Source organism: Pristis pectinata, chromosome 33, assembly GCF_009764475.1.
Source record: "Pristis pectinata isolate sPriPec2 chromosome 33, sPriPec2.1.pri, whole genome shotgun sequence".
In the NCBI taxonomy this organism is placed as follows: Eukaryota; Metazoa; Chordata; class Chondrichthyes; order Rhinopristiformes; family Pristidae; genus Pristis; species Pristis pectinata.
Genome location: NC_067437.1, coordinates 13,236,081 through 13,261,726, shown reverse-complemented (window position 1 = coordinate 13,261,726; position 25,646 = coordinate 13,236,081). Strand labels below are relative to the sequence as shown.

At 47.9% G+C, this 25,646-nt stretch overlaps 1 protein-coding gene across 1 annotated transcript in view; it reads right to left on the bottom strand.

Annotated features, from left to right (window-relative positions):
• The window catches only part of LOC127585600 (CD82 antigen-like), a 54,522-nt gene that overhangs the window by 10,541 nt on the left and 18,335 nt on the right, over nucleotides 1-25,646 (bottom strand). The window contains exons 2-7 of the mRNA XM_052043193.1: nucleotides 24,371-24,452; nucleotides 23,336-23,408; nucleotides 16,818-16,942; nucleotides 10,861-10,935; nucleotides 9,405-9,512; nucleotides 1,971-2,172 (exon numbers count right to left, since the gene is read on the bottom strand). Of these exons, the coding sequence (XP_051899153.1) occupies nucleotides 2,113-2,172; nucleotides 9,405-9,512; nucleotides 10,861-10,935; nucleotides 16,818-16,942; nucleotides 23,336-23,408; nucleotides 24,371-24,436 (507 nt within the window). The 5' untranslated portion in view covers nucleotides 24,437-24,452 and the 3' untranslated portion in view covers nucleotides 1,971-2,112. The remainder of the gene's footprint in view (nucleotides 1-1,970; nucleotides 2,173-9,404; nucleotides 9,513-10,860; nucleotides 10,936-16,817; nucleotides 16,943-23,335; nucleotides 23,409-24,370; nucleotides 24,453-25,646) is intronic.

Below are 25,646 nucleotides of genomic sequence, written 5' to 3'. Positions count from 1 at the left end.
TCATGTTTAACTTGGAAAAAATTAGGAGTGGTACTGTCAATCCTTCGCTTAAATTTGAAGATATTTGGAGTCCATTTATTCAATATTTTCACATGATGTAGATCCCTTTCAATAACTTTTCAACTTGGAGGAACGGACTTGACGACATAATATTGTTCTGTTTCTACTGAGAAATTTTAGCCCAGTTTTTCTTTCTTTTCTTTGTTGTTTGTTTTTCTTTTAAAAAGTTTTTTTTGTTTAGTTTATATTGTTTATATTTTTTTTATTGATTTGTTTTTTTTTAAATTTATATAATAAATCTTTTTCTTTCCTTTCTTTTATATTATATTCATTTACTAAGAGATCGTTGGATCTACAGATTTTTTTATATTTTATTGTTCTTTATGATTATATATGCTATGATTGTTATCCTGATCTCTTTGTATTACATGTATAAATATTGATGCTATATATCAATCTGTATTAATTTGAAAACGAATAAAAAGATTGAAAAAGAAAGATATACAGAGGGATCTTAGGGTCCAAGTCCATAGTTCCCTGAAATGGCCGCACAGGTTGATAGGGTGGTAAAGGCTTCGACTTTATTTGTCGAGGCATTGAGTTCAAGAGTCAGGAAGTTATGTTTGCAGCCTTATAAAACTCTAGTTAGGCTGCATCGGGAGTATTGCACTCAATTCTGGTCACCCCGTTACAGGAAGGATGTCGAGGCTTTGGAGAGGGGTGCAGAAGAGGTTCACCAGGACGGCTGCCTGGATTAGAGGGCATGTGCTATAAGAAGAGGTTGGTCAAACTATGGTTGTTTTCTCTGGAGCGTCTGAGGCTGAGGGGAGACCTGATAGAGGTTTATAAGATTATGAGAGGCACAGATAGACAGCCGGTATCTTTTTCCCAGGATCAAAATGTCTAATACTAGAGGGCATGATTTAAGGTGAAAGGAGGAAAGTTCAAAGGAGATGTGCGGGGCAAATTTTTCACACATAGAGGGTGGTGGGTGCCTGGAATGTGGCTCCAGGGGTGGTGGTGGAGGCAGACACAATAGAGGCATTTAAGAGGCTCTTAGATAGGCATGTGAATATGCAGGAGATGGAGGGACCTGGACCTCATGTAAGTAGAAGGGATTCGTTTAGTTAGGCATTTAATTACTAGCTTAATTAGTTCAGCACAACACTATGGGCCGAAGGGCCTGTTCCTGCGCTATTACTGTTCTGTGTTCTATGTTCTGACTCATAGGACAGGGTCAAGCTAATCACAGCCCGAGACCAATCTGGTAGGCACTAACCCATTCTGGGCAATCTAAAATAAAAACAGTAACTGTTGGAAGTACTCAGTGGATCAGGCCACATCGGGGGGCAATGAAACAGAGGTAATGTTTTATGTCGAAGACCCTTCATCAGAACTGGGAAGGAGACAATAAAAGCAAGTGAAGCTGCAGGGATGAAGTGAAAGGGGAGATGTCTCTGACGGGGTAAAACCAGGGTGGCATTTTCAGTCGCAAAAGCAATCTGCTGGAGGAACTCAGCAGGTTGAGCAGCGTCTGTGGGGGAAGGAAACGTCGATGTTTTGGGTTGGGACCCTGCAAGAGGACTGAGACAGGAGAGGGATGGATCGCTGGTTATTTTTCCCTCCCCTCTTTATACTGGCTATTTTCCCCCTCTGCTCTCAGTTCCGAGGGTCTGACCTGAAACATCGACAATTCCTTTCCCTCCACAGATGCTGTTCGACCGGCTGAGTTCCTCCAGCAGTTTGTTGTTTTGCTCCAGACTCCAGCATCTGCAGTCCCTTGTGTGTGCATTTTCTGCTTTTGTTAACTCATTAGCTCTGTTTCTCTTCCCACAGATGCTGCCTGACCTGTTGAGTATTTCCAACATTTTCTGTTTTTATTTCAGATTTCCAGCATCTGCGGTACTTTTCGATTTCCACTCCTGGGACTCCTTGGGTTTGAGGATCAGACAGACACAGGGAACGGTTACCTGGGTCTTTTCTATCAGTGGGTTGCCAGACGCCAAGCAGAACCCAACTTCTGTGATGTTCGAGTGGGTGAAGTTTTTGGAGAAGGAGCTGTAGCAGGAGCACGGGAAGAGGTGGTTGGTATTCGGTGATGACGTTGAAGCATTATTTCCAATGATGGATTTTCAACCACTCCAGAGAGCTGTTCCAACCACAACAAGAGAACTATATAGAGGAAAAATAATTGAAGGGAGCTGGTTAAGCATTACACTCCAAGGCCAGCACATTATGTGACAATCTGTGACGTTACAGCAGCCAAACTGTAAATGATTAATTTCACCCATGGACCAAGGGCAAGTGAAAGCAGCCTCTCCCCAAGACTTCTGGGTCGATCTCAATCCCTGACCTGTTGAATGTTCTGGTTTGTAAGGAATCTCTCCCTCCTTCAAATTAGTTTATTATTGTCACATGCACTGAGGTACAGTGAAAAACTTTGTTTCGCATGCCACCCATGTAGATCATTTCATTACAACAGTCCACTGAGGTAGTACAAGCGAAAGCAATACAAAATGCAGAATATAGTGTTACAGCTACAGAGAAAGTGCAGTGCAGGCAGATAATTAAGGTGCAAGAGCCATGATGAGGTAGACTGTGAGGTCAAGAGTCCATCTTATTGTACAAGAGGTCCATTCAATAGTCTTATAACAGTGGGACAGAAGCTGACCTTCAGCCTGGTGGGACGTGCTTTCAGGCTTCTGTTTCTTCTGCCCGCTGGAATGGGGGAGAAGAGAGAATGTCCAGGGGGGTGGGAGAGGTCTTTATATTGGCTGCTACTAGCAATAAACAAACCGCAGGAGGAACTCAGTGGGTCGGGCAGCCCACTTGCACTAATCCTACGTTAATCCCATTTAATTCCCCCCACGTTCTCAACAATACCACCCCCGCCCCCCCAAGGTTCTACCACTCACCTACACACCAGTGGCAATACACAGTGGCCAATTAACCTACCAATCTACATGCCTTTGGGATGTGGGAGGAAACTGGAGCAACCAGAGAAAGTCCACATGGTCACAGGGAGAATGTGCAAACTCCACACAAATAGCAGCCGAGGTCAGGATTGAACCCGGGTCTCTGGCGCTGTGAGGCAGTGACTCTACTAGACGTGCTACTGTGCAGCCCTGTACTGAAGGCTGCAGAGGAAGTGAACAGTCGATGTTTCAGGTAACTGCTGACTTGCCAGGTAAGCCCATATTTTGCAAATATATTTTAAAAAACTGATTTACCCATATTTGGAAGAAATATTTGCTTGCAATCCCTCCCTATATAACGCTCATTCTCACTCCCACTGTATGTAACTGAGCAGAGTATTCATTTAATGGTTGGGGATTCAGCTTCAAGTTCCTGGGTGTCAACATTCAGAGGATCTATCCTGGACCCAACACATTGATGCAGTCACGAAGAAGGCACGCCAGTGGCTCTACTTCATTAGGAGACACAAGAAATTCGGCAGATGCTGGAATCTGGAGCAATACACAAAAAGTGCTGGAGGAACTCAGCAGGTCAGGCAGCATCTATGGAGGGAAATAAACAGTCAACGTTTCAGTCCTGATGAAGGGTCTCGGCCCGAAACGTCAACTGTTTACTTCCCTCCATAGATGCTGCCTGACCTGCTGAGTTCCTCCAGCACATTTTGTGTATTGCTACTTCATTAGGAGTTTGAGGAGATTTGGTGTGTCACTAAAGACTCTCGCAAATTTCTACAGATATACGGCGGAGGGCATTCTGACTGGTTGCATCACCACCTGGTATGGAGGCTCCAATGTGCAGGATCAAAAGAGGCTGCAGAGGGTTGTAGACTCAGCCAGCTCCATCACGGGCACAACCCTCCCCACCATTGAGGACATCTTCAAGAGGCGGCGCCTCAAGAAGGCAGCATCCATCATTAAGGACCTTCACCACCTGGGACGTGCCCTCTTCACGTTACTACCATTGGGGAGGAGGTACAGGAGCTTGAAGACCCACACTCAATGATCCAGGAACAGCTTCTTCCCCTCCACCATCAGATTTCTGAACGGTCCATGAACCCATGAACACTACCCCACTATTCCTCTTTTGCACTATTTATTTATTTTTGTAACTTATAGTAATTTTTATGTCTTACACTGTACTGCTGCTGCAAAACAACAAATTTCACGGCGTAGTCAGTGATAATAAACCTGATTCTGATTCAGCCTGCAGCTTCAGGGGAGAGGTTGGCCAGCAGACGGCAATGAATGCCAGAGTCTGTGGGCTCGGTTGCGCCATCAACAGGGAGACGGTGGTATTGGAACTGTTGTCTCACTAACCCTTGGATGGACAGGGATGTCACCAGGCTATTGGACTGTGATGGTCTTCAAAGCACAATCCACCCTTCTCCTCATACAAAGGAATCTCTGGATTGTGACCCTGGATAATTCAACTAATCTGGGCCATGCCACCTTCTCACAGCTGCCATCAGGCAGGAGGTACAAAAGCCTGAAGTCCCACACCACCAGGTTCAAGAACAGCTACTTCCCTTCAACCATTCGCTCCTTGAACCAACCTGCACAACCTTAATCACTACAATACTATGACCACTTTGCACTAAAATGGACTTTTTTTGTTCTAGTAGTATTCTTTCTTGTAAAAATTGTGTTTAATTAATATTTAATTTATATTTTTCTTGTGAATGTTGCTTATCTGATGCTACGTGCCTGTGATGCTGCTGCAAGTAAGTTTTTCATTGCACCTGTGCATACAAGTACTTGTGCATGTGATAATAAACTCGACTTTGACTCTCTCTGACCCCATACTTAATGCTTTGACTTTTTTGATTGGGATTGCCGGTGTAAAACTTTTCCGACCAAAGTGATTCACTGTCGCCATGGTAACATGCCACCTGAGCCCTTTAATCACGTTACCTGGCAACAATTAGTGTTATAAAGAGGGAACAAGATCAGCCATTCATAAATATTACAGTGGGGTGAGACCAGATATGAAGCAACCATTTACCTACCAACTGTACAGACGGCCTGTGGCTCTCTTTCTATTTATCTGGTTTCACCTTCCACTCCCAAAGCAAGGTTTAAAGTGTGTACAACTTCAAAGGACAGCCTGAACAGTGCTAATCTGAAACCATCTGATCCTGATCTGTGCAGGATTCACTGGAACACAGGGTGCAGAGGAGATTCACCAGGGTGTCACCTGGATTGAAGCATTACTGTTATAAGGAGACACTGGACAGGTTGGGCTTGTTTTCCCAGGAGTGGAGGAGACAGAGGGGTGACCTGATAGAGGTGTATAAGATTACGAGGGGCATGGATAGGGTAGACAGTAAAAATCTTTATCCTGTGGTGAGGATATCTAAGACAAGAGGCCATGTTTTTAAGGTTTAGGAGGGATCTGAGAGGGAATCTTTTTTCACATAGAGGGTGGTGGGAGTCAGTGAACGTGCTGCCTGAGAGTTGGTGAAAAGGTGCATCTCCCCAAGGACCACATGAGTGGTAATGGTGTTATATAAAAATGTGTTAACACTACTGCATGTACTTATTCAGTAGTGTTAACACATCTGTTTTTTTATTAGGAATAAAATTTATTTTTGAAATTAAGAGGTGGTGGAAGCAGATACCCTCTTGTCTAGAAACAGCTACACAAATACTTGAATTGTCAAGGCATAGAAGGCTACAGACCTAATGCAGGTAAATGGGATCAGCGTAGATAGGATGGCATGGACATGGCGGGCCGAAGGGCCTGTTTCTGCGTTGCATGATTCTATGACTCAACCTCAGTAGGAACTACTGTCGTCAGTCTATTAGAATATGTGAAATCCAATAAAACTCACTCTCTCTGAGCCTTTTTCTGCCAATGATTTTCTCCTTTTCCCCAGCACCATCACTCTCTATAACTTCCATGGGGCCATTCACTGTTCTCCACCCAAATTTGGTACGTCATCAAAGACTCTTGCAAATTTCCACAGATGTACAGTGGAGAGCATTCTGACTGGTTGCATCACCGCCTGGTATGAAGGCTCCAATGTGCAGGATCAAAAGAGGCTGCAGAGGGCTGTAGACTCAGCCAGCTCCATCACGGACACAACATCCTCCCCAGCATACTACTAGCTAACGTCCAGTCCATTGAGAACAAAGATGATGAACTAAGGGCAAGACTGACCAACCAAAGAGAACTGCGGGACTGTTGTGTGCTATGTCTCACCGAAACATGGCTCACACCTGCTTCACCTGACTGTGCCATTCAACCTGAGGGCTTCTCAATCCATCAAATGGACCTTACAGCGTCCTTGGGCAAAGTTAAGGGTGGAGGGGTCTGCTTCTTAATCAGTAACTTGTAGTGCTCGGATGTGACAGTCCTGGCGAGCTCCTGCTCACCCAGCCTGGAATATCTAACGGTGAAGTGTCGACCATTCTATCTGCCAAGAGAGTTCACTTCAGCTATCCTGATGGCAGTCTACATCCCACCACAGACGGACATGAAACCTGTACTCATTGAGCTATACGCCATAGTCAACAACCTTGAGACAGGATACCCTGAGGCCCTCTTCATCATCGCAGGTGACTTCAACCAGGCCAACCTCAAGAGTGTGTTACCAAAATACTACAAGCACATCTCTTGCTCCACCAGAGGCACTAACACCCTTGACCACTGCTATACAACCATCAAAGATGCCTTCCGAGCCACCCCTCGTCCTCACTTTGGGAAATCAGACCACCAGGCTGTGCTCCTTCTCCCTTCATACAAACAGAAACTGGAACGGGAGGATCCGGTACAGAGAGTCATGCAGTGCTGGTCTGAGGAAACAGATGAGTTCCTACGCGACTGCTTTGACACAGTGGACTGGTCCATCTTCAAAGACTCAGCTGCCAGCCTTGATGAGTATGCCACCACCATCACAGACTTTATCAGCAAGTGTGTGGAGGACTGTGTACCAAAGAGGGCAATACAGGTATTCCCAAACAGGAAACCATGGATGAACCGGGAGATCCACTCCCTACTGAAGTTGAGGATTGCTGCCCACAAATCTGGTGATCCTGATCTGTACAAGAAATCGAGGTATGACCTTCAGAAAGCTATCACGGATGCCAAGAGACAATACCGACTCAAAATAGAGTCCCTGACGAGCCGTCAGTTATGGCAGGGCTTACATGCCATAACAGGCTACAAGGCAAAGACAGGCTGTATAGCTAACAACAGCGCATCCCTTCCTGATGAACTTAATGCATTCTATGTGTGTTTTTTACAGAACGGAAGTGGATTGTCACCACCCACCCTGACAGCCTCCAATGCAACTGAACCCGTGGTCACCGTTGAGGACGTAAGATCAGTCTTCCGGAGAGTGAACACGAGGAAAGCACCTGGCCCAGATGGTGTCCCTGGCCGCGTGCTTAGATCTTGTGTTGATCAGCTGGCAGAAGTACTTACAGACATGTTTAACCTCTCCCTGCTTCAATCTCAGGTCCCCACCTGTTTTAAGAAGACCACTATCATCCCGGTACTGAAGAAAAGCAAGGTAACATGCCTCAATGACTACCGACCAGTGGCTCTGACATCCACCATCATGAAGTGCTTTGAGAGGTTGGTCATGGCATGCATCAACTCCAGCCTCTCAGACAACACTGACCCACTGCAATTCGCCTATCGCCAAAACAGGTCTACAGCGGATGCTATCTCCCTGGCCCTACACTCAGCTCTGGAGCATCTGGACAGTAAAGATACCTACATTAGACTATAGTTTATTGACTACAGCTCTGCCTTCAATACTATAATCCCAAGCAAGCTCATCTCCAAACTCCGAGACCTAGGACTCAACACCTCCCTCTGTAACTGGATCTGACCAACAGACTGCAATCAGTGAGGATAGGCAGCAATACCTCCAGCACGATTATTCTCAACACTGGTGCCCCACAAGGCTGCATCCTCAGCGCTCTACTCCCTATACACTCATGACTGTGTGGCCAGATACTGCTCTAACTCCATCTACAAGTTTTCAGATGAAACCACCGTTGTAGGCTGTACCTCAAACAGCGATGAGTCGGAGTACAGGCAGGAGATAGAGAACTTAGTGGAATGGTGTCATGGCGACAACCTTTCCCTCAATGTCAACAAAACAGAAGAGCTGGTCATTGAATTTAGGAAAGGGGGCAGTGTACATGCACCTGTGTACATCAACGGTGCTGAGGTCAAGAGGGTTGAGAGCTTCAAGTTCCTGGGTTCCTGGGAGTGAACATCACCAAGAGTCTGTCCTGGTCAATCACTTAGATGCCACGGCCAAGAAAGCTCACCAGCGCCTCTACTTCCTCAGTAGGCTAAAGAAATTTGGTATGTCCCCTTTGACACTCACCAACTTTTATTGATGCACCATAGAAAGCATCCTATCTGGATGCATCACGGCTTGGTACGGCAACTGCTCTGCCCAGGACCGCAAGAAACTGCAGAGAGTTGTGGACACAGCCCAGCGCGTCACGGAAACCAGCCTCCACTCCTTGGACTCTGTCTTTACCTCTCACTGCCTTGGTGAAGCAGCCAGCATAATCAAAGACCCCACCCACCCAGGTCATTCTCTCTTCTCTCCTCTTCCATCGGGTAGAAGATACAGAAGCCTGAAGGCACATACCTCCAGACTTAAAGACAGCTTCCACCCCACTGTGATAAGACTATTGAATGGTTCCCTTATACGATGAGATGGACTCTGACCTCACGATCTACCTTGGTGTGATCTTGCACCTTATTGCACTGCACTTCCTCTGTAGCTGTGACACTTTACTCTGTACTGTTATTGTTTTTACCTGTACTACATCAATGGACTGTGTACTAACTCAATGTAACTGCACTGTGTAATGAATTGACCTGTACGATTGGTATGCAAGACAAGTTTTTCACTGTAACTCAGTACAAGTGACAATAATAAACCAACACCAATACCAACCCTCCCTGCCATCGAGGACTTCTTCAAGAGGCAGAGTCTTAAGAAAGGCGGCATCCATCATTAAGGACCCTCACGATCCAGGACATGTCCTCTTCACGTTACTACCATCGGGAGGAGGTACAGGAGCCTGAAGACCCACACTCAATGATCCAGGAACAGCTTCTTCCCCTCCGTCAGCAGATTTCTGAACAGTCCATGAACCCATGAACTGTTATCCCTCATTATTCCTCTTTTGCACTATTTATTTGTTTTTGTAACTTATAGTAATTTTTTATGTCTTTATGTCTTGCACTGTACTGCTGGCACAAAAGAACAAACTTCAGGACATATGTCAGTGATAATAAACCTGATTCTGATTCTGAACTTCTTTCTAACCTGGCTCTTTAAATTAAACCCCAAACGTTGAAAGTGCCTCAGACTTGCTGGCATCTCAGAGCCATGGCTCCCTGATGGATGGAGACTCAGTCCCTTTATGGAGCTGTTGAATTCTCCCACTCACCTTGAGCTGGATATAATCCCAACTATCTTCCAGGTTCTGGAACTGCTCATCGTCCCGGTTGTATTTTTCAATCAGGTCTTTCACCGCGATACTCAGCTTCTTCTCAATCTGAGCAAGGACAAGGAGGATGGAAACCAGACTCAAGGAAACTCAACTGACCAGGAAATTCCAGAGGCCAGATTTCTACATATTCAGCCCTTTATCCTGGACAAGGCCATTAGATTAACTCGAAGCAGAGGGGGATTACTGCAGAAGGTGTGTTGGGGGTAGAAATGGAGTAGAATTGTCAAGTACGAGAGGAGATGCATTTAAGGTGAGAGAAGGAAAGTTGAAAGGAGATGTGCGGGGCAAGTTTTTTTTTACACAGTGGGTGCCTGGAATGCGTTGCCAGGGGTGGTGGTGGAGGCAGATACGATAGTGGCGTTTAAGGGACTGTTAGATAGGCACATGAATATAGAGGGAATGGGGGGATGTAGTTCTTGTGCAAGCAGAAGAGACTTAGTTTAATTTGGCATCATGTTCAGCACAGACATTGTGGGCCGAAGGGCCTGTCCTGTGCTGTTCTATGTGACCAATAGCTTGGTCAAAGAGCTTCTTAAAGGAGGGGCTAATGGTGAGGGGGCAGGAGTGGTTGTCAAAAAGGGCGGGGGGGGGGGTCGAGGTGACCTAGAAAGGTGGGGAATGAGCCGCTGGGAGGGGGGTGGAGGAAGTGAATGGGTGGCAGAGAGTGGCTGAGGGAGACAGATGGTGGTTGAGAGGGGAAGGGGGGGGTGAGGGTGGCAAAGGGGGTGGGAGGTGGGATCTCAGCCTGGGGGAGTGTCCAAGAAGGAGTTGTGAGGTTGTGGGGAGGACAGCCAATGGCGGAGGGTAGGAGGGGAGCTGGGAAAGGAAGGGTGGGTGGGGAACCCAGAGCGGGGAATGGGTCAGAGGGCGGACAGGGCTCGAGGGGGCCAGGCGGAAGATGGTGCAGGGGACTGTCCTTCAGCGGGCCAATTAAACTCAGGGGAGGTCAACGGATCAAAACTGGAGGAGCCGGGAGATCTGAGAAGATCGGCGGAGACATAGAAGGAGAAGATCCTCGAGGAATTAGAATGAGGAGGATGCTTCATCCCTCCTCTGACATCCCCAACCCTCCACTCACCCAACCCTCCTCCCTTCCCCAAAGTCCAACCTTCTGCTCACCACATTACTCCCTCTCCCCACCCTCAAACCCCTCATCCCCACCCTCAAACCCCTCATCCCCCACCCTATCCCACCTCACCACAACACTCCCACTCACCCCTCCCCACACCAACCCCTACACTCCCTCCTGTCCCAACAAACCCCTCCTCCTCTCCCCTCACCCATTCCAAACCCCTTCCCCTCTCCCACCTCCCCTCCCATAACCTTTCTCCTGCTTCCTCCACCACCAACATTCCCACCCAACCCCCTTTCCAAATCCACAACTCCCACTCACCATCTTCCTTTGTGTGTAAACCAGGACTCCGATGGTGATCTGAGACGCCATCAGGAACACGAGGAATGTGAAGTACTGGGAAAGACACAAACAAACTGGGTATGAGGTTCACAACCGTGACCTCTCATCACTTGCTGATCCACAACGTGAAACAGAAAGGCAATCAGCCCCTTGTAACCACTCCACCATTCGCCCTTACACCTCTCCCCAGCACCAACTCCACATCCCTTGGATTCCCTATTATCCAAACGTCTATCAGTGTCTGGACCCACAGAGCAAACTCCAACCCCTGCCCACCGCAAATCGATCCCTGACACCGACACACTGACCTCTGACCCACAGACTACCCCATAATGTAACACCTGCCGGGACCTCCCTTCTAAATCTCTCACCCGTAACCAAAAAGTGGAACTGAGCATAAACAACATCAAAGATTAAATTAGAAAGTGCGGGTGCTAAAAAGCCACAAGAAATTTTAAATAATTTTTTGAAAAAAGAGAAATGAGTAATTTGAGTTGTTTCGATCCTTAAGCTCAAAATAATACCAAGAGTAAGCACAAGTGGGGATAGAGAGCAGGGAGAATCTCTTCCTGTTGACAACCCCAACCCACATGGACTACCTAGATAAAAATCCCCTGAGCCCCTCAATGTTATTCAAGAAACAGAATGCTGGAAGAACTCAGCGAGTCAAGTAGCGTCTGTGGAGGTAAAACGTGTAAATTGACCCTTGGGGTCGAGACCCACATCGAGGACACTTTTGTTCCAGATTCCAGTGTCTCCTGTCTCTTTTCCCTTCAGTTGTACTCTTGTGTACAAAACGATTCCACGGCAAGTGCAGCAGGAGTTCCCACGGAGACTGCAGAGACGGCAGGCACGGTAGTGCAGCGGTTAGCGTGATGCTATTACAGCGCCAGCGACCCGGGTTCAATGCCCACCGCTGTCTCTAAGGAGTTTGTACGTTCTCCCCGTGTCTGCATCGGTTTCCTCCGGGTGCTCCGGTTTCCTCCCACATTCCAAAGACGTACGGGTTAGGAAGTTGTGGGCATGCTATGTTGGCGACGGAAGTGTGGCGACACTTGTGGTCTGCCCCCAGGACACTCTACGCAAAAGATGCATTTCACTGTGTGTTTCGATGTGCATGTGACTAATAAAGAGATCTTATCTTAGATGCTGGGATCTAGAGCAACACACAAAGTGCTGGAGGAACTCAGCGGGTCGGGCAGCATCTGTGGAGGGAAATGGACAGTCGATGCTTCGGGCCGAGACCCTTCATCTGGACTGAAAGAATGAGGGGAGATGAGCAGGAGGGAAGGGGTGGAGGGAAGGGGTGGAGCAAGGGCTGGCAGGTGATAGGTGGATCCAGGTGAGGGGGGTGGAGAGTGGGGATGGTGTCAGAAGCTGGGAGGTGATAGGTGGAAGTGACAGAGGGCTGAAAATGATGGAATCTCAAAGGTGGAGCATGGAAATAAAGGGAGGGAGGTGGGGAGGGGAACCGGTGGGAGGAGTGTGTGGGTGACGGGCAGATGGGGAGGGTGGAGGGAGGGGAAAGGAACAGAGGGGGAGCAGTGGCCAGAAGTTTGAGAATTCGGTGTTTATGCCACCAGGTTGCAGACTGCCCCAGGCGGGATATGAGGGGCTGTTCCTCTGTTGCGTTTAGCCTTGACCTGGTGGTAGAGGAGGCTGTGGACAGTGTGGGAATGGGAAGGAGATTTAAAGTGACAGGGGACAGGGAGATCCCAGCTGTCACAGCGGATGGAGCAACAGTGCCCGGCAAAGTGGGTCCCCCAAGTTCCCACGTCCCTGCTGCGTGGACACTCGATGAGGAGAGGGGCAGGTCTTCCTTGTTGGTTTGCTCTTGGGCTTGGCCAAGACGGCCATTCACAGGTGCGGGGAGTGGGCCGTTGGAGGGGTGTGTTCCAGCCGACCTCCTACCCTTCTTCCAAGATTACGCTTGTACCTGGGTGTCCCTGGGGAGAGAGCGCGCAGTCTCTGCTGGTTCGCAGGAGACCTTTCCGGACCAGCATGTACACTGGGGGCTGGAGTGCATTCTGAACACAGGGGACAGTGTTTTAATTTAAGAGGCATTGTTGATGCTATAAAGTTTTTTTTAAAAACAAAAATCACATAAAATGGGGGCCCAGTGATAGTGTCCAGGACAAATTAGGTCAGCCACAGAGCAGAGCTCCCTCTATGTTGTCCCAGGATGGGTTTGGGGTCTGGAGGAGTCCATGCTCCACATTCACAGTCCCTGCTTGAGCATTTGAAGGGGCTGCTGCACAAATTCTGGCGGCACTTCAGCCCCACGCTCCTGATCTTCGAGCGCCCGGTGGGGAAGGGTGGATCTATTGGGGCACCTCCTCATCAGTCTGTTCCTGGGCCATTGAAGGGTCAAGCTGAGCTGATTGCCTGCCCATTGACTGAAGATATGTCCGTACCCAGATGTCCCTGGAGCGGGAGCATGCAGTGTCATAGAGTCATCCAGCATGGAAACAGGTCCTTCAGCCCGTCTTGTCCATGCCAACCAAGAATGTCCACTGGCTTCTGGGAGCAGTGGGAGCTTTAGGGGCTGGAGTACATCCAGATAAGGATGATAATGTTGTAATTTGAAAATGATGCAAACTTTGTAAATGTTTAAATGAAATGATGTAAATATTATAACAATGTAAATAAACCATCAACAAAAAACTGGTTAGATACAGAGCAGTACTCCCTCTACATAATCCCATCACATACTTCCAGGACAGGAGCAACACAGTGGAGCCACTGCCTCACAGTACCAGAGACCCAGGTTCAATCCCGACCTCAGGTCCTGCCTGTGTGGAGTTTGCACGTTCTCCCTGTGACCGTGCGGGTTTCCTCCGGGTGCTCTGGTTTCCTTCCACATCCCAAAGACGTGTGGGTTGGGAGGTTAATTGGCTGCTGTAAATTGCCGCTAGTCTGTGGGTGAGGGACTATCCACCCACAGGGAGTTGATGGGAATGTGGGGAGAATAAAATGGAACTAGTGTAGTGTGAATGGGAGCTTGATGGTCAGTGCAGACTCAGTCGGGCAAAGGGCCTGTTTCTGTGCTGAATTACTCCATGAGAATATTGGTGAGCAGGGTTTTGGTAAATGTAGCTTGATATCACTATTGCAAACACCTTCCTTCACCTTACAGATGAGGGAGAGTAGATTAATCAGGCAGTGAAGGCTGGATTTGTCATGGTAGTGTAGTGGTTAGCGTAACACTATTACAGTGCTAGAGACCTGGGTTCAATTCTGGCCGCTGTCTGTAAGGAGTTTGTACGTTCTCCCCGTGTCTGCGTGTGTTTCCTCCTGGTGCTCTGGTTTACTCCCACATCCCAAAGACATACGGGTTAGGAGGGTTAATTGGCCACTGTAAATTGCCCCTAGTGTGTGGGTGAGGAGTAGAATCTAGAGGGAGTTGATGGGAATGTGGGGAGAATTGAAAACAAGGGATTAATGTAATATTAGTTAGAGGGGTGGTTGACGGTCGGCATGGACTCAGTGGGCCGAAGGGCCTGTTTCCGTGCCGTGTTTCTCTGTGAGACAGGGGTAGCAGGGGCTGGAGATGGAGCAAAAGCTCCCAAAAACAAGAGGGTCTGGTTACAGAGGAGAGTTCCTGCGTCCCCTCTCACGTGCCTCCAGCTATCCCTGCAGTCTTGTGACCTCTTCCTGACAGGCTCCAGACGGCGCTGAAATCGCCCTTTGTTCTTCTGTCTCCCACACGCTGGGAACTAACATTGTCACTTGTCTCTGTACTGTCCAGGGGCTGTCGCTGCACTTCAGCTGGGGGGGGGGGGGGGGCAGGGAGAGCAGGGAGTTCCCGAGCTCTGCCTATTTCTGAGAAATGGTTTTAAGCAAAATTTGGGGGAGTTTTGTTTTGTGTTTTAAACCAGGGGTGGCTGACAGCTTTGGGGTACCGGTGTGAGGAACAGATGTTTTACTAAAAGGTCTTTTAAGACATAGAACACTACAGCACAGTACTGGCCCTTCGGCCCACTATGTTGTGCCGACATTTTATTCTGCTCTAAAATCTATCTAACCCTTCCCTCCCCTTTTCTTTCTTTATTCAGCAGTTGGTTGGTTTTCCCCATCTTAACGTTTGTCACACACTATAACAGTAAAAATCACCTAAACTCTCTCTTCCTCCAGACTCCCATCTCTCTAAGAATCACCCTCCCAGCTCCTGTTTAACTTCTGCCTATTTGGTCATTCCTAGTTTCCCCTATCCATTTCCTACTCCCACTCCCCCCCACCGCCCCAACACCCCCACAGCCACCATCTATATGTAGACACGAGAGACTGCGGATGCTGGAATCTGGAACAACACACACAAAATGCTGGAGGAACTCAGCAGGTCAGGCAGCATCTATGGAGGGAAATGGACAGTCGACATTTCCAGCGCCTTTTGTGTTCTGCCATCTATATTAACCTCACCCCAAATCCATCTACTCACTGCTCCTGCCAGAATTGCAAATTCCCTGTGGATAAGGCAATTCTAGAGCCACACAGCTTGTAGACAGGCCCTTCAACCCACCAAATCCACACCACAAACCACACATTTACACCAATCCTACATTAATCCCATGTTTATTCTCCCCACATTCCCATCAACTACCCCCAGATTCTACCCCTCACCTACACATGGGGTGAGGAGCAATTTACAGCGACCAATTAACCTACCAACCCGCACGTCTTTGGGAAGTGGAACCAGAGCACCTGGAGGAAACCTGTACGGTTACAGGGAGAATGTGCAAACTCCACACAGATAGCACCCCCTCCCATCAGGCAGAAGATACAAAAGTCAGAAAGCATGTACCACCAGGCTCAAGGACAGCTTCTATCCTGCTGTTATAAGACTATTGAACGGCCCCCTAGTACAATAAGATGGACCACTGACTTCGCAATCTACCTCGTCGTGGCCTTACACCTTATTGTCTGCCTGCACTGTACTTCCTCTGTAGCTGTAACACTTTATTCATTAGTGCTGCCTGACCTGCTGAGTTCCTCCAGCACTTTTTGTGTATTGCTCCAGATTTCAGTGTCTGCAGAATTTCTTGTGTCTCCATTCTGCATTCTGTTATTGTTTTCCCTTGTACTACCTCAATGTACCGTTGTAATGAAATGATCTGTAATGGATGGCAGGCAAAACAAAGTTTTTCCACTGTATCTCGGTACATGTGACAATAATAAACCAAGTTACCGAGGCCAGGATTGAACACTGGTCTCTGGTGTTATGAGACAGCAGCTCTACCAGCTGAGCCACTCTGCCACGCCATCTGATCAGTTCCATCCCGTCGCTTCCTTCAGCTCGCAGTCATCTGACCAATTAGGTGAATGCACCGGCACCAAAATCTCACCCAGCCACCCCTTTCCCCACATGACCCAGAGACCGTTCTCCGCGTATCCTGATCCCCCATGGCTCATCCTCCACCACTCCCACCCCAGCCTTCAACCCAGCGCCCTGAACCATCTTGTGACGTCCCAGCTGCTGATGTGCACTGTGACGTAGAAAGCGTGGCTGCCGTTTGTACACAGCAAGATCCAACAAAGAGGGACATGGTAAGAACTTGAGCAGAACTAGTTGAGGCTGCACCCCTCCTCCAAATCCCATGGACAGGTCCCAAACCCAGGGCAAGTCACCAGAATCACTGGAAAGTGTTCACAGCTGAGCCCAGGCGGACTGGACACCACGAGCTGCCCTGATAAGAGGTCTTCTTCTGGTTTTGTCCCTCTTTATTCACACCTGGGATGGACGGGGGAGAGCTGGGACGGCAGGTGGCGGTAATACAGGTCACCACTCCCGCCTCACTCCCCATCCAGGGTGTCTGCATGCCGAGCTCCCGGCCCGTGTTCAGGTCGGTGTTGGCCCTCGAGTGCAGACTGCAGGACTGCGCGGCTTGTGTATCGGGCTCCGCACCAATCTCTGCGGCACCAGCGCCATGGCTACTTACGATTCCCAGCATGCACTTCACTTCCTTCAGTGCACCGATGCAGCCGAGAAACCCCATCATCATGGTGAAGATGCCGAGGCCGGAGAACAGGTACGACCACAGGTGGAGAGGGACGGAGGCCGTTTCTGCAGGGGAACACCAGGCAGGTCACCAAAGCAGACCCTGGTTATGTGGCTGCACATACCGATACACAGGCTCTCTCTCTCTCTCTCACACACAAACACAAATACACACACACAGGCATCCACACACACAAATACACACACAGACACAGATAAACATACACACAGACACCCACAGATACAGACAAATACACACACACAAACACACACAGACATTTCACACACAAACACACACACCCACATACAAACACAAACGCACACAAACACACATCCACAGACAAACACACACACGCACACACATATCATCGAACATAGAACAGCACAGGAACAGGCCCTTTGGCCCACTATGTTGAACGGAACCAGTTAAACTAGTAATTAAACACCTAATTAAACTAATCCCTTCTGCTTACACAATGTTCATGTCCCTCCATTTTCTGCATATTCATGTGCCTAAGAGCCTCTTAAACGCCTCCATCGTATTTGCCCTCTCACCTTAACTGCATGCCCTCTAGTGCATAGAGTTCATAGAGTTATACAGCACAGAAACACCTTTGGCCCAACTGGTCCATGCTCTAGTATTGGACATTTCAACCTCGGGAAAAAGATATGTCTACCCTATCTATGCCTCTTATAATCACAAATGCATTGACACATGCACAGACTCACAGATACACACACACACACACACACAAACACACACACACACACACACACACAGCTACAGAGACATGAACACACACAACCACACAAACACGTCAGAACTCTTTTACAAAACCGCTCCTACTCACAATTACCTGATTCATGAACCAACGGAAGAGTTTTTCATGGGAAACAGAAGAAGGAGTAGGTTATTTGACCCCTCATTCCCACTCTGCCCCTGAATAAGATCAGGGCTGACCTTTTGCCACAGTGAGGATTTCCTTCACTAACTCCATATCCTTTAGAACAGCACAGGAAAAGGCCCTTCAGCCCACAATGTCTGTGAAGCACATGGTCAAATTAAACTACTTCTCTCCTGTCTGCACATAATCCATATCCCTCCATTCCCTGCATATTCATGTGTCTAACAGCCTTCTAAATGCTACTATCGTATCTGCCTCCACCACCATTCCTGGCAGCTCGTTCCAGGCACCCACCGCTCTCTGTGTAAAAAATTTGCTCCACATATCTCCTTTAAACTTTCCCCCTCTCACCCTAAATGCCTCTGGTACTTGACTTTTTTGTGTGTATTTACCAATTCTCTAACCTGGGAAAAAGATTCTGACTGTCTACTCTATCTATGCCTCTCATAATTTTATAAACTTCTATCAGGTCTCCCCTCAGCCTCCGCTGCTCCAGAGAAAACAACCCAGGTCTGTCCAACTTCTCCTCGTAGCTCATACCCTCTAATCCAGGCAGCATCTTGGCAAACCTCTTCTGTATCTTTCCAAAGCCTCTACATCCATCCTGTAATGGACGACCAGAATTGCACACAATACGCCAAGTGCAAAAAATTGATTTCTATCTGAGAAAGTGATTGACCTTTTTCAAATCCTCTTCAATAACCTTTGAATATAGAGGAGTGGAGCTGACAACATAAGAATGTGGTTTTTTTTAAATCGAAGAAATATCAGTCCAGTTTTTTTTTCTTTGAAGTTTTTGGTTTGCTTTTGTTTAATATTATTTTTTTTTGACTTCGGGGTTTTCTCTTCATATAACTAAATTCCCTTTCAATATTTTTTTCCCATCATGTACACTTAGCGAGAGTGCGGGAGGTCTAGATTATATATTTAACTCCTTGTGAGTATAAATATTAACTGTCATTATTGTTACCCCAATCTCTTTGTATCATATATATAATTATTAATACTAAGTACATCAATTTGAATTAATTTAAAATTCAATAAAAAGATTGAAAAAAGAAAGAAAGAAAGAGAAAGTGGTCCATAATTTTTCAGGAAACAATGATTTACTGAGTTCTGGAGTGGCAGGGTGGGGTGGGCTCGGAGAGTCCAGTCTGCTGAGGGACTCTCTGCCAAGAGTGGGTTGGGTTCTGGCTGAGTACATGTCACACTGTTCGGTGACTTAGGGATCACACCGAATGGGCCCCTGGTTTGAGGTACTGTGGGAAGAGGACCAGCTGACCTCTCATCTGCACCTTCCCAAAATCACAGCCTCTGACCTGTAAAAGGTAACTGGAAATGTAAGGGTTAATGGTGCACAGCTATTATTGCTTTAATCACGGCGTGACTATAGTTATGACTGCAAGATGTGCAGGTGCTTGGGTGAAACAAAGAAGTGCTTAAGGCATATCTTGCTTTGCTAAAGTTTGCTGCAAGCAACTGCCACTAGTATGTGCAACTCTGCACGTAGGCATCTTTAAATTTAGTATAAAAGGAGGGACACTAACATGTAAATCTCTGAGTGGGGATCAGCACAGAGCTCGGGTTACACTGTTTTCTCTTTCTCTGTATCCCTCACTCCCGCTAGCGTTAAATAATAAAGCATTAATTGTACGCTCCTTGGTTCTGCTGTTGTCTGCTTTATTACAGCGCGGGTTGACTTTCACAGACCCCCCCCTCCCACCTCCAGCCACCCCACCTCCCTGCACCCCCACTCCACCTCACTTTGAATCAGGCCAAAAAAAGAGTCAGGGTCATGTTCAGTTGGGACAGGGAAGGTCCACTGACCTTGAGCTTTTTGAAACTCTTTAATGACAAATACTAGAGGGTACAGCTTTAAGGTGAGAGGGGTAAAGTTTAAAGGAGGCAAGTTTTTTTTATACACAGAGGGTGGTAGGTGCCTGGAACGCACTACCGGGGGAAGTGGTGGATGCAGATACCTTAGCAATGTTTAAGAGGCACTTTCAGAATCAGAATCAGGTTTACTATCACTGACATATGTCGTGAAATGTGCTGTTTTGCAGCAGCAGTATAGTGCAAAGACATAAAAATTACTATGTTACCAAAAAATAAATAAATAGAGCGAAAGAGGAGAAGCATTTACTCAGACACACAAACAGGCAGGGAATGGAGGGAGATGGACCTTGTGCAGCCAGGTGTGCATTTTAAACAGGCATTGTGGTCGGCACAGACATGGTGGGCCGAAGGGCCTGTTTCTGAGCTGTACAGTTCTAGGTTCTATGGCAGCTGCTACTGCCTCCCAGTAAACCCCACAACCATCTGATTCCTCCTGACGCCACAGCCAAGCCAAAAACCTGGATTTACCAAACCAGGTATGCTGGAAATGGGCAACTTGAAAGCGTGAGTTCATGACAGAGGGAGATATACAGTATACAGTGTCATCCCAGTGCAGCCCCCATTCACCCTCACAGCACGGACACCTCAGGTCCTGTTCCAGTTTGAGAAAGACAGCTTTTACCTCCAGCAATCCCTCGCTCATTGCACTCCCTCTTCCCTGCTCCCTCCCTCTATACCCACCATAATCTCTCTTTCTCTCCTACTTCCCCGCTCCCTCTTTCCAACCCCTACCCCACTCTCACCCTGTCTCTCCTGGTTATCAACCTCTCCTCCTTTCCTCTCCTCGTTATTTTACACACCCGAAGTAAATCTCAGCCTCCTTTAGACTGAATGAACACAATACCAGCCTGGTCAATCTTCTGGATTTTCAATGTCAGTATCTGGGTGTCTGCGGTTATAGCCCATCCCTAAATGCCCTTGGGAAGGTGATGGTGAGCGTCCTAGGAGGGCTGCAGTCCTTCTGGTGAAGGTAAAGGTGCTCCCACAATGTTGTTGGGGAGGGAGTTCCAGGATTTAGACCTGGGGACACTCCCAGTCAGCGTTCTGTGTGACTATGAGGGGATACTACAGGTGCTGGTGTTCCCTGTCCGTTATCCTTGTCTTTCTTGGCAGTAGAGGCCACAGGTTTGGGGGGTGGTGTTGGAGTAGCCTGGGCAAGTATGGCACGCACTGCAGCCACAAATGTTTAGGGTTGCTGATGAGGTGCCAATCGAGCGGGCTGCTTTGCCCTGGATGGGGTCAACCTTCTCGAGAGACGCTGGCGGTACGTGCACTCAAGCAAGTAGAAGGCATTCCATAACACTCCAAACTTGTGCTTTGTAGATAGTGGAAAGGCCTTAGGATGCCCGGAAGTGAGTCCGTCACTGTAGGATACCCAGGCTCTCTACCTTCTCCTGTAGCCATTGTATTTATGTGGCTGGTCTAGTTGAGCTTCTAGTCAATGGTGACCCCCAGGATGTTGATGGGGGGGGGGGGGGGGGGGTGGGAACCTGGTGATGATAAAACCACTGAATGTCAGGGTAGGTGGCGAGGTTCTCTCTTCTTAGAGATGGTCATTGCCTGATACCTCTGTGGCATGAGTGTTTACCTACGACACACAAGCCCAAGTCTTGCTGTATGTAGGCTCGGGCTGCTTCACTTGCTGAGGAAATGCAAATGTGATTGAATATTGTGCAATCATCAGCGAACATCCCCACCTCTGACCTTATGATGGAAGGAAGATCATTGATGAATCAGCTGAAGGTGGTTGGACATAGGACACAGCCCTGAGGAACTCCTGCAGTGATGTCCTGGAACAGGGATGACTGACCTCCAACAACCACGACCATCTTCTTTTACATGAAGTACAACTCCAACCACTGAGTGTTTTCCTTTGACGCCCATCAACCAGTTTTACCAGGGCACATTGACAGGTCCTGGCAACACCCAATCTGGGCATCAGTGAGACAGTTGTGAGTCAGTAAATGCCAGTTGAATTCAACAATGACTTCCAGCACTTTACTGAAGATCAAGAGTAGATTCATTGGGTGGTAATTAGCCGGATTGGATTTGTCCTGCTTTTTGTGAAGGAGGAGGTTCACAAGAATGATCCCGGGAATGAAAGGCTTCATGTATGAGGAGCGTTTGATGTCTCTGGGCCTGTACTCAATGGAGTTCAGACGGTTGAAGCAGGGATCCCATTGAAACCTACAGGATGCTGGAAGGTCTGGATAGAGTGGACGTGGAGAGAATGTTTCCATTAGTAGGGGAGTCTAGGATCCGAGGGCACAGCCTCAGAATAGAGGGACCTTCCTTTAACTGAGATGAGGAGGAATTTCTTCAGTCAAAGGGTAGTCAATCTGTGGAATTCATTGCCACAGAGGGTTGTGGAGGGAAAATCATTGGGTGTACTTAAGGCAGAGATTCTTGATAGGTAAGCGGGTTAAGGGTTACAGGGAGAAGGCGGAAGAATGGGGTTGAAAAAAAATCAGCCATGATTGAATGGTGGAGAAGACTTGATGGGCTGAATGGCCTGATTCTGCTCCTACGTCTTATGGTCTTATGGACATGCCTGGCCAATGTTTCACAGTGCTGCCAATGTTGTAGCTGTACTGGAACAGCTTGGCTAGAGGCACAGCTCCTTCTGCAGGGCAGGTCTTCAGTACTAGAGCTCGGATGTTGTCTGGTCCCACAGCCTTTGGTGAATCCAGCACTCTCAGCCCTTTCTCAATGCCATGTGAACTGGCTGGAGACTGGCTCCTGTGGTGGTGAAGACCTGGGGAGGAATCATCCACTCAATACATCTGGCTGAACCTCGACTCCTCAGCCTTGTGCATCGCTCTCACATTCTGGTTGCTGCTATTGTTGTTTAGGATGGACATCTTGTTGCCTCAGCTTCCTGTAACTGGTTTAATTGTTTACTACCGCATGGTAGACAATTATGGTAGACTAGATATGGTTGGACTGCACAGCTGTGAAACTATCTAGCTCTGTCAACTGCAATCTATTTCTGTTCTCTTTATAATCTCAGTATCTTGATAAATGTCTCTAGTGGTGTCACATCCTTCCTGTAATGGGGGAGCTTGAAATGTACAAAATTCCCCAGCTGTGGTCTAACAATTGCTTTCATGCAGGTTCAACATGATCTCCCTGATCTTGTACTCCAATGAAGGCAAGTATTGGGTATCTGGCATCCCTCCCTAACCACTGAATCTACTCATCCAGGGTTCTCTCCTCCTTCTCCCTCACCCCTCATGTGCCATCACCAACAAGCTTTCCCCCAAACCCCCCCATTCCCTTAGCCCTGCCAATACTCTGGATGGATGGATGAGGGTGTCAGGAGTCATACAGCACAGAAACAGGCCCTTCAGCCCATCTTGCCCACGCCAACCATCAAGTACCCATCAATGCTAATCTCATTTACCAGCACTTGGTGCGTAGCCTTCTATGCCTTGGTGATTCAAGTCCTTCTCAAGTGTTGAGGGAGTTCCTGCCTCCACCGCTTCCCCTCAGGCAGTGCGTTCTAGGTTCCAACCACCCCCTGAGTGTGGAAGTTCTTCCTCTGATCCCCTTCCCCCTTACCCAATCTATAACAATTTCAACAATGCAGATACATCGCGACGAAGAGAGAGGAAGGGCCCAGGCTGACGGGGGGACTGGGGTTTCCGGTTCTACTTACCCAGAACTGCAATGAAACTTGTTTTGTCAAAGAGAATCCAAAGGCCAAATCCCAACAGCACACCACCCAGAAACTGCAACAGGTTAAAGGGAGAGATCAGTGCACAATTGCTTCACATTCACTGCCAGTACACAACTCCAAAGCAAAGCAAACTACCTCTCGGTTTAACATGGTCCAGTTCACACGTTCAGGAACCAGTAGCAGAAACACCTTGTGAGCTGCCACAGTCAAGGTCAAACTTGCACAGCTGGAGCATGGATCCCAAACATCAGTCCTTGGCTACGGGCCTGGAAGTTTTGGTGAGTCATCAAGTCCACACCAAACCATCCAAGCTTCCTCCCACCTCCCTGAACGAATGCTAGGATTCAGAGTCTCTGTACTGTCGATATACAAGAGACTGCGCATGCAGAAATCTGGAGTGGTAAAACAAACTGCAAGAGGAACTCAGTGGGTCAGGCAGCATCTGGTATTGGTATTAGTATTGATTTATTATTGTCACTTGTACCGAGGTACAGTGAAAAACTTGTCTTGCATACCGATCGTACAGGTCAATTCATTACACAGTGCAGTTACATTGAGTTAGTACAGAGTGCATTGAGGTGTAGAAGTATCTGCGGAGCAAAGGGATGGTCGACATTTCAGACCGAGGCCCTGCATCAGGATTGTACTGGGCATAGACAGTATGGGGTTAGATGAGAGTAAAGCTCCCTCTACACTGTTCCAGCAAACTCTCCCAGGGCAGGGAGACCTCCAGTTGGATACAGAGTGAAGCTCCCTCTACACTGTCCCATCACACACTCACAGGGAAGGGGCAGCATGGGTTCAGGAAAAAGAAACAGAATAAGAGGGTTGGATACAGAGCAGAGATGTTTTAACACAATCCTGTCACACACTCCCAGGTCAGGGAGCAGCAGGGGTCAAATGCAAAGTAAAGCTCCCTCTAAACTGTCCCAGACATTCCCAGGGCAGAGAGAATGTAGGTTAGACACAGTAAGGCTCCCCCTACACTGCCCCTCAAGCCTGAATTATACTTACAAAGAAAAAGAGGTTGAAGACAAACAAGAAATACTTTGTGATAACGATACAGCTCTTTGAAGCCATCTTTGATGATGTCCACCTACAAGAGAAAAACAAAATCAGGTCATCAGTAATATTCTGCAACAGAGTGGAGAGAAAATATTGTGGGAGCTGGTGAAAGAAGATAGCTTAGGGGAGAGAGGGAAAGTACATCCAAAAGCATCAGATGGACATCTTGGTCAGCATAGACAAGTTGGGCCAAAGGGCCTGTTTCTGTGCCGTATGACTCTATGACTATAACAGCTCACTTATACGGATCGTATGGTTACATGTCTCTTGCTTTGGGATCCAGCTGTGCGTGCTTCCTAAACAGAAACCACGAGTTGATTGGATGTGACTCACTCTGGGAGTCCTGGGGGTGTTGAAGAATATTCTATAAACTGTAGAGCAACTCCTAAAGCACAATTATTTCACATCAAGCAGCTTAGAAATTCTTGTAACGCCCAATGCTCAGGCTAGATGTTCGGAGCAGCTGTGCACCAGTAACTATTTCGGTTGTGAGTCCACTGTTGTAAATCCCAGTGGTTCCAGAGTCCCATGTACCTGAGCAACACCTGAAAGGGCGTCAGAGCTTTCCATTGTGAGAAACGTGCTGCCCAAAGTGAAGGCTGCAGCTGGGGTGGGGAAGTGGATTGGGATGAGACTTGGGTGATCAGGGGGATTCAAGAATGAGATTGGGCTGGGGGTTGAGTTCGGGGTGAAGGTTGAGAGTGAGATCTGGGGTTCGGTGCTCTCTGGGGAGGGGGGGGGGAACAAAAGGCCAAGTCCAAGGTTGGTTTTGGTGCTCGCCCACTCCAGCACTCCCCCCTCCCAGTCACTTCCACTAATTCCCTACCCAATGCTCCGAAAGGAGGAGGTGTCATGATGTACATGGCCAGTGCGGGGATCATGTATGGTATGGGTGGATAAACATCGACCGGAAGTTACTGGCTGAGTTCCAAGAAAGGAGTGATTCCATCTGGAAAAGGTCACACTCCACGCCAGAAAAATTGATTTTCTAACACAGAGCACTGTAGAAAACAGTAGGGTAAATCCAAATCTCAGGCCCTTGGATTTGTTGCCAAAAGTAGTCCCAACATCATCTCCCACATTGTGGGGTGGAGGCATGTGCTCAGCCCTGACTCCCTGCTGCACTCCCACACAGATAGCTGTATTGGTGATAGAGTAATACAGCACGGAAACAGGCCCTTCAGCCCAACTCGTTTGTGCCAACCAAGACGCCCAATTAAGTTTG